General features: G+C 35.2%; 1 protein-coding gene and 1 long non-coding RNA gene across 2 annotated transcripts; both read right to left on the bottom strand.

Moving 5' to 3' along the window:
* Window positions 1-437: 437 nt before the first annotated feature.
* Window positions 438-5,412, bottom strand: LOC125051983. The gene is made up of 4 exons (XM_047652628.1): window positions 5,377-5,412; window positions 5,188-5,214; window positions 4,024-4,269; window positions 438-696 (listed from the first exon to the last, which is right to left on the bottom strand). The coding sequence occupies exons 1-4, from the start codon at window positions 5,410-5,412 to the stop codon at window positions 562-564; spliced, it is 444 nt and encodes a 147-aa protein (XP_047508584.1). The 3' UTR covers window positions 438-561.
* A 227-nt stretch (window positions 5,413-5,639) lies between these two features.
* Window positions 5,640-8,818, bottom strand: LOC125051481. The gene is made up of 4 exons (XR_007117292.1): window positions 8,655-8,818; window positions 7,120-7,260; window positions 6,543-6,625; window positions 5,640-5,825 (listed from the first exon to the last, which is right to left on the bottom strand). It is a non-coding gene; the product is annotated as an uncharacterized LOC125051481 (long non-coding RNA).
* Between the last annotated feature and the right edge of the window lie 118 nt (window positions 8,819-8,936).

The raw sequence follows: 8,936 nt of genomic DNA, 5'->3' as shown, positions 1-8,936 counted from the left end.
GGGAAGCACTGTCAAAACATGGAATACAGTTAAATTGTGTATTCAAACTGGTTACAGCAAAACCTCTGCGGTGGGACAGAACGCCCACAGAGTATGTAGAGGTGCAATGAGATCATTATAAGGTTTTCCACGCAAACGATTCACACCGCTATAAATACTTAAATATAGCCTGGGGATTGTAAACTACATTTCCGGAAAACAATGGTTGATATGTGTGTATTAGAGGAAACTTGATTCCAATTAGCAATTTAGGCGAAATGTTCCTCAAAAATATTCCGCGTTAGATCCAAGTCAATTTCCAGGAACGATGAAATCATATATTATATTGACATACTTTGGCGTATGCTATTACGAATAATAACAATTCTGTGAATAATTGCGTGCGAATTGTATGGGTTTTTGTATTATCTCGGCAAAAAAGGTGAGAATATAAAAACTTGTTACAAAGATTTATTTTTACTACAAAGAATTTCAACATGTTAAAACGTTTTATTATTGATAGTGGTAACGAAAGTAAGTGGTAACATAAAATGTACAGCAATACATGGGCACATTTTTAAACTAGACATCAGCTGGTATCAGATGCGGCATGAAGTCGCCAGGTATCCCTTTTTGGTTCCAGCTACAACGGAACAAAGTCCACGCATGATCTTCTGGTCTATCGCCGTCAGTCTTCTCCACACAGCTCTCCAACTCCTGGCAAAAAAAATCTTTTATTAAACATGCAAAAATATAGAGCGGAAAATAATTTGTATATATAATACAATCAAAGTGTTTCGAAAAAAACTCAAATCACAATCAATGCGAGACCTTGCAAAAAAGTTAAATCACCACTTAAGACGTTCAGGGTATTTATAATACTAGTTAGGTATTAACGGTTTTTTCAACAGAATACTGAGGGAAATACACATAGTGGTATGCTATATATAACTACTATGCTAGTTTTAGTATTTTTTTATGTCATAGGAGGCAAACGGGCAGGAGGCTCATCTGATATGGACACTCACATTGCCAGAAGGCTCGTAAGTGCGTTGCCGGCCTTTCAAGAATTGGTACGGTCTATTCTTGAAGGGTCCTAAGTCGAATAGGTTCGGAAATACTTCAGTGGGCAACTAGTTATTAGTATTCAATAAAAATGGGTATAAGAAACAGTCTACATATCGGTAGGGAAATAGATACATTTTCATATAAATGTCATTATATTGAGGTAACAAGTTAAACTTTTATGCAAATAAACATTTTATTCTGTTACGAAATGATGGTTGGCAGGCTTTTATGACAGAATATTTAAGCATATTTGAAATTTTAAAATTTATTCACCAATGTACGTACGTGTACATCTAATATTAGACCACAAGCCCATGAACAAAAAATACCTGTGAAATGACCCAACGTGAATTACGCTTAGAAGGCTGTTACTATATCTGAAAATAGCTCTGAGCACTATGCCGTCATTTCTGAGCGGTACATGTGAGTACGTGAGTGAATGGACTTTCTCAGGTACAATGGGGGAATTTCGACTAATTATTAATGTACGGCTTTGTTATAAGTGTATAGATGATTAAAAATAAATGTCGAAAAACCTAGTGCCGTACAAAAGTGATGGTGCCGGAAGTCGGTGCAAATTTTTAATTCGACGACAGTTGCAGAAGCAATATAGGTCATTTATTACTGTACGGCATTTGTGTCATTCCTTTTGGACACATATACAGATACTTTACCCGTAAACGCCGTACATATTTCCAGCGGAGCGGTCGAAAGCCAAGGGTCGGAACCCTACCCCTACACCTATATACCCTAAGGTCATTGTAAAATGTACGGCAACATGTTCAAAATATTATTTAACACGGACAATAATGTTTTATAATTATGCCGTCCAAATATTATAGTTAATATTTGTGTAATTAAATATTTATCGAAATTTCAGGATTTACCAAGTTCTTACTGCTGTAAGATCAGAGAATAATGTACGGCAACTTGTTTTTTTACATAATGTTACTAAATATTACCGTTGTACATTATAGCCGTTCATTATAAATGGTAACAAATAAAAATATTATGATAAAAAATATATGAAATTTCCGAAATTTAGATGACTTTTCAAATGCTCCTAGAGTAATATGGAGAGTAATATTTTCAAAGATTATTGTTATTTTATATGTAACAAATATAAATAAACAAAAAAAACCAGATGCCGTACATTTTACTCCAGATTATTCTTTACAGCTGATAAAAACTTCGACGACGTTTGAGGTGTCCCTTAAGGTCATTAATAACTGTACATATCTGAGTATACTACCATAAGGCTGTAAAGTATATTTACAGCCTTATCGTACCAGCAGAGAGAGGTAAAGGAAAAATATTTTTAACAAAAATATATATAATACAGGGCGTCCCAAAGTTATGAGACACAAAGGGAAAGTACCTTAAATATCGCAGATAGGGTATTTTACTAAAAGAAGACTTTATGTTATTTATAAAAGTTAGTAATTCTGCATTCAAAGATTTTTTTAAAACTACTTGCCTCGTCTGGAAATCGAACCGGCTTAAATTTAAAAAAAAACACCCTTACTTTTATGATGCCAATCGAAAGAATGGCCAAAACCTAATAACTTTTCTAAAGTAACAGACTCGTAGGGGATTTTTTTAGGCCGAATACGATAGATAATGTTTTTAATTTGATTAAAAAGATACATTCACGCTGTTCCTTTCTTTTAAAATACTATGTTACTTAAGAAGAGTTATTTGTTTTTGGCCATTCTTTCGATTGGCATCATAAAAGTAGGGGTGTTTTTTTTACATTTAAGTCAGTTCGATCCCCAGACGAGGCAAGTAATTTTTAAAAAATCTTTGAATGCAGAATTAATAACTTTTAAAAATAACATAAAGTCTTCTTTTAGTAAAATACCCTATCTACGATATTTAAGGTACTTTCCCTTCATTTCCCATAACTTTGGGACGCCCTGTATTGGTAGGCGGTGGTAGCGGACTATCGAAAGTGTACGGCATTTATGTTTTATTGAAGATTGTCTCAAGTATTAATAACCTGTGTTATTGCCGTACAGATAAAAGTCACCGGAAAATGACTCTTTTCTGAGAAAAGTAATTTACCCCATACACCTATGTGTTCCACAAAAAATGTACGGCATGCTGGAAAATGTTATCTATTTGTGAAGTACTCTCAATATCATTTAATTTTATGTTGATTCATATCATCATCACCTATATGCTAATCAGACATATGTTGCGACCCTTGGCTTTCGACCGCTCCGCTGGGAATATGTACGGCGTTTACGGGTAAAGTATCTGTATATGTGTCCAAAAGGAATCACACAAATGCCGTACAGTAATAAATGACCTATATTGCTTCTGCAACTGTCGTCGAATTAAAAATTTGCACCGACTTCCGGCACCATCACTTTTGTACGGCACTAGGTTTTTCGACATTTATTTTTAATCATCTATACACTTATAACAAAGCCGTACATTAATAATTAGTCGAAATTGCCCCATTGTACCTGAGAAAGTCCATTCACTCACGTACTCACATGTACCGCTCAGAAATGACGGCATAGTGCTCAGAGCTATTTTCAGATATAGTAACAGCCTTCTAAGCGTAATTCACGTTGGGTCATTTCACAGGTATTTTTTGTTCATGGGCTTGTGGTCTATATAAAAAATTCTCGTGTCACAATGTTCGTTCCCATACTCCGAAACGGCTCGACCGATTCCTATGATTTTTTTAATGCATATTCAGTAGATCTGAGAATCGGCCACTATCTATCTTTCAAACCCCTTAGTGATAAGGGGTGTCCACCCCAAAAATTTTACTTTTATTTTTTAGATTGTTTTTTTATGATACAGCGTACAAATATACATACAACCCCTAATTTTCACCTCTCTACGATCAACACCTATTTTTTATTACTGTAGATAGTTTTATTTTAATTGAACTAAAAAAATCCTATAAATAATATACATGGCAAAACAAACATTAGATAGATATAACCTCTATAAACTGACCTTGGTGACTTTCTTAGCTGAGTTCCGTCCCAGCATAAGTTTGCTTATTACAGCAGCCTTCAACATCTTCCCATCTTTGCCGACCATCTTGCAACGTTGGAGCACGCAGTAAATATAACTGCGAGCAGCGGACCCGCCTTTCATGCCTTTCAGATCGACTATTAGATCCGCCCTCCCTTCACCAACTTCCGCTAAACAAGCATCAGAATGTGCGCGAAACATTGCTTCTTGTTCTTTATCTAGCTTCTGGAATTACAAAAAAGAAGTCTAAGTAACGCATGCAATCTGAGGACGACTGTGTTTGAATTATTAAGAAATGCTTGTGTATATTGCTTTTTCTTAATAATGTTTATTTTGTAGTGTAAAATCACTGTTGCAGTGTTGGCCTAAAGGCTTCAGCGTGCGACTCTCATCCCTGATCACCGGCTGTGCATCAATGGACTTTCTTTCTATGTGCGCATTTAACATTCGCTCGAACCGTGAAGGAAAACATCGGCTTGCCTTTGACCCAAATAGTCGACGGCGTGTGTCAGGCACAGGAGGCTGATCACCCAATTGCCTGTTATATTGAAATAGATACAGGTTGTAGTTCCGCTGATTTATTTATAATTTAAATCACTGTTATGTTTGGGCGACTGTATTTATTTAGTGTATTGTTAACTGTGTGTGTGTTATCTGTTAAATATTTTTTTTATAGGTGATCCTAAAAGGACGAAGATTCTACAGCCATACTCAGAGTTTCATAAGATTTAATAATATGTTTAGCATGAATGCAATCGGAAGCTAAATAATTCACTTTTAGTTAGTATCATTACATTTCGTAGCTAAATCGAACCGTTCATAAGCTATATAAATATTCAACTACTTATAGTAATAATGTAAGTATGTGTAAAAGGTGATTTAATAAAGAGATGACGATTGTTAGATTGATTATATTAAAAAGAGTTCTTATTTTGTTTTACATAGGTATGTGTTTTATAGAACAGGAGGCGCATCTGATGTTATATAAGTGCCCATTAATACTCACACTGCAAAAAGGCTGGCATTTAAACATTAGTACACTATTTTTTCCCTAAGTCGAATTGGTTAGAAAATAATACATTAGTATTAATTTATGATATGTAATTAACATATATTAAATACATTATTGATTGTTATACTTACAACACAATTTTTGCAGTCCCCGGCAACCTGAGAAATTAATTAACTAAATAAATACAAGAAATAATAATTACATATCAAGTTTTAGCTCTCCCTATCTACCTCGAAAACAGAGACAATACATAAGATTCAGCATTAATTACATCCAGAATTATGAATTAAATACAATCAAAAACCGGAAGAGGGCTATGCTTGGTTTTTCTGGGCGGGGCACATAGCTCTAAACATGGTTAACCGATGGGACTAAAAGCCCTGGAATCGAGGCCTATGTCCAGCAGTGACGTGGACAGGCTGAAACGATACCTCGATGGTCCTTAGTTCGATTCCTGAACATAGACCAATAACTTATAAAATGTCAACGGCATTTAAACTAATAAGCATCTTATGCAAAAATTGAGTCGTCGCTTTTATTATTCCTATACACTGCTATAAAATCAAGCATGGTATATACCTGATGAAGAGCTAAGAGCGTGAAAAGCAGAGCGGTCTCCATGTCTCGTCTTTCAGTCAGTGGTGCGATGACAAGTACAACGGCAAGAGAAGCAACAAAGCAACCAGCGACACCCGCAGCAACGTCGGCAATAGCACTCGCGCGCAATCCGCACAACACGGCCATATATCCGCTCATACATCGCACCCTGCTACCGAGATACGACTTTTATTTTAACACTGTTGTTCCTATATTAGATACAGGATTTTCTAGATGTATTTCAATTATATGTTTATTACTTCGTGGCGTCGATTTTTCCTAACAAAGTTTACATAGATATCTATAAGACTAGCTGGTGCCCGTTCGTCTGCGCAGGATTAGTATTTCAAGTAGCTTATATTAGCGTGGCGTAAAAAACTACTGAATATATTGATTATTTAAGATAAACATTTTTCGCAGCGAACGCCAGAATAGCTCGCATATGGTAGGTTTTTTCAAATAACAAGAAGTCGAAGTATCTTAAGGTTTTCTAAACGCAAATCTATATATATGTTTATGATTTTTTACAGAGATTAAGGCAAGATTATACATTTTTCAGCAATAAATATACTTTATTATGAGGCAAAAGACAATCTAAATAATGTTACTTAATATATTGATTATAATTAACCAATCAAATATTTGCTCTAATCATCGTTTTTGAGACTACATCGATTGATCGTGGTAGCAGGGCGACCGGTGCTTTGTAGTTCAACAAACGTCGTGTTTACAAAACAACCGACGGACGCAATCACGAAATATTTTATAGCATCTTCGTCATCTATTCTTACATATCAATGCCATTATCTATTTCTATACCTTGTATCCCGCTAATACAAACCACGATATCTTATTTCAAAAATGAACGGTTATTACTTAAAAGTGATACCTTTTATGGAACTTATTTATGATTTTGTGTTAGACAGAGGACTGGAGGACTGAGCGACAGTTTATTCTCATTTTTTTGAACACCTGTAATAAACAAAAAACACTAAAAATTCTTTATACTAACTATCGTATTGTGTGCATTCTAAGTCAAACGTCTTTTCTCTTAAATTCCTCAATGTATTTGTAGTTTTCATGGCGATATTCAAAAGAGAGTACTAGAAGTATAAATGAACAGATATTCTGTAGTCTTAATATTATTAATTACTCCAGGTCATTGATGTAAGAGTTACTTCAGTAAGGATCAATTAGTTTCGTCCTTTATGCGCCGCCGTATTTGATGAATTAAGCGAAAAAATAAAGGCTTTACTTGTAACAATACTAAGCACTATAACGGGTAAAACCTATCACAGAAAAGTCATGCACTGACCGCGTCTAAGTAAATAGCTCAAAAATTTTGTAAATAATGTAAATTCATTTTATATTCGTAAAAGAAGTTTGATAATTCTACCACAATAATAGCCTATACTTTTCTATTATAAATAGTTGTAATTATCTAATAATAGTCCCATATAGCATACTGATGCGCGTGTAGTCGGTGCATACAGACGGAGGAAGGCGGTCGCGGAGTACCCGGTGGACAGGCGCGCTGCACCACGCACGGCGCCAGGCCCAGTGCTAACACAAAAGCCGCTACCGCCCACAACATCACACACACCGCCCTAATAGGGTCAACACATTAAACATATTTAACTCACTAAAAACAATTTATTATTTACTATATTAAATACAGCCCGACTGTCTGCCTGTGGCTTACAACCGCGAGCACCAGGATCATGAGCTGTTCCTAAGTTAAATAAATAAGGGTAATAATAAAAATAACAAAGTCAAGTAAAAATGTCATATCTAATCTATAACATAGAAAAATCAGTGGCGCTGCATCCAAAATATTACTGTATGTAATAGAATTAGGTGATCAGCCTTCTGTGTCTGACACTCCCGATTTTTGTGGGTTGAGGTATGTCAGTTTCCTCACGATGTTTTTCACAGTAGGCGGTAGTGTTCTGCACAGCCGGGATTCAAACCTTCGACGTAAAGGAGGTTTGCAGCACTACAATGTATACATTTGTATAATATACAAATTATATTCGTAAAGCTATTATCTGGCTAGAGCAGTGTTGGCCTAGTGGCTTCAGCGCGCGACTCTATACCTGAGGTTGAGGTTCGATCCCCGGCTGTGCACCAATGGACTTTCTTTCCATGTGCGCATTTAACATTTGCTCGAACGGTGAAGGAAAACATCGTGAGGAAACCGACATGTCTTAGACCCAAAAAGTCGACGGCGTGTGTCAGGCACTGGAGGCGGATCACCTACTTGCCAATTATATTTAAAAAATGATCATGAAGCAGATTCATAAATCTAAAATCTCTATTGTAAAGTAGCGCCGCTGATTTATTTTTATTTATTATCTGGCTATAGGAACGTATACTTATTTAATCTCGTAAACTATTCATTCACCCAGCTGGGGTACAGCGCCTTTAGTTCCTTGATTATTACAACTACACGTATTTGGGAGATAATTACTACTCATACAGGAAGAACATCGTGAGGAAAATATTCATCTGTTACAAAAAAAACGGCCGTGTGGCAGTTAGCTAAATATTTTTCTATAAGAGTAAATAACCAAAGGAACGAATAGTCTATGGCCATATACCAACGCTACAATACCAAGAGTTGTAGAATCTTATTTAGTCCAAAAAAGTATCTAGGTCAATGTGAAGACTTTTCTGGACATTCATCCTTTTTATTAAAATAAAATATGTTTATTATGGAACATAAGATACATGTATCACTTATTCCACGTCATTAAATTTCAATTTGTAGGCATCCCTACTCATCGGCAAAAAAGACAGAGGGTGTAGGCCGAGAGAAAAAGCCGGCGTAAAAAGCTCTCGGTACTCTTATAAAATAGCAAATCAATATTCCCCTACTAAACATATTAGACCACATTGGGCTTTATTAAGATATTTTAGATTTAAGATCCTAGCGCTTTATATATAGCAAATTCTCATTCGTACAAAAGGTCAATCAATCAAGATTATAAAAAAAACATACCGATTAAATTACTTTTTCTAATGTTCGTTGTAGTTCAATGAACTCGTAATAATTGTTTACACTTGCAGGACCCGACAACCAAGACATATTGGAAAGTTATTTGAATACAATAAATTTTATAAAAATATTACTAAGTCTTATTAAACGTCAATTTGACATAGGTACTTCGATTCATTCTACTACAAATATGTTTAGAGAACTTCAATTTTTTTTTTTTTTTTTTAATTTTATGGCCTGGTAACGAGAAGAGAACTTCAATTGTATTTAGAATGTTACAGTATT

This window comes from Pieris napi, chromosome 8 (genome assembly GCF_905475465.1).
Source record: "Pieris napi chromosome 8, ilPieNapi1.2, whole genome shotgun sequence".
In the NCBI taxonomy this organism is placed as follows: domain Eukaryota; kingdom Metazoa; phylum Arthropoda; class Insecta; order Lepidoptera; family Pieridae; genus Pieris; species Pieris napi.
This window is presented reverse-complemented; position numbering and strand designations above follow the sequence as displayed.

What these genes read in the sequence shown, in the direction of transcription:
- LOC125051983 (XM_047652628.1), bottom strand. Translation starts at nt 5,412, where the DNA reads ATGTTTAGAGCTATGTGCCCCGCCCAGAAAAACCAA. An exon ending in GCCCCGCCCAGAAAAACCAA is followed by an intron (nt 5,215 to 5,376) that starts GCATAGCCCTCT and finishes TTAATTTCTCAG; the next exon opens with GTTGCCGGGGACTGCAAAAA. An exon ending in GGGACTGCAAAAATTGTGTT is followed by an intron (nt 4,270 to 5,187) that starts GTAAGTATAACA and finishes TTGTAATTCCAG; the next exon opens with AAGCTAGATAAAGAACAAGA.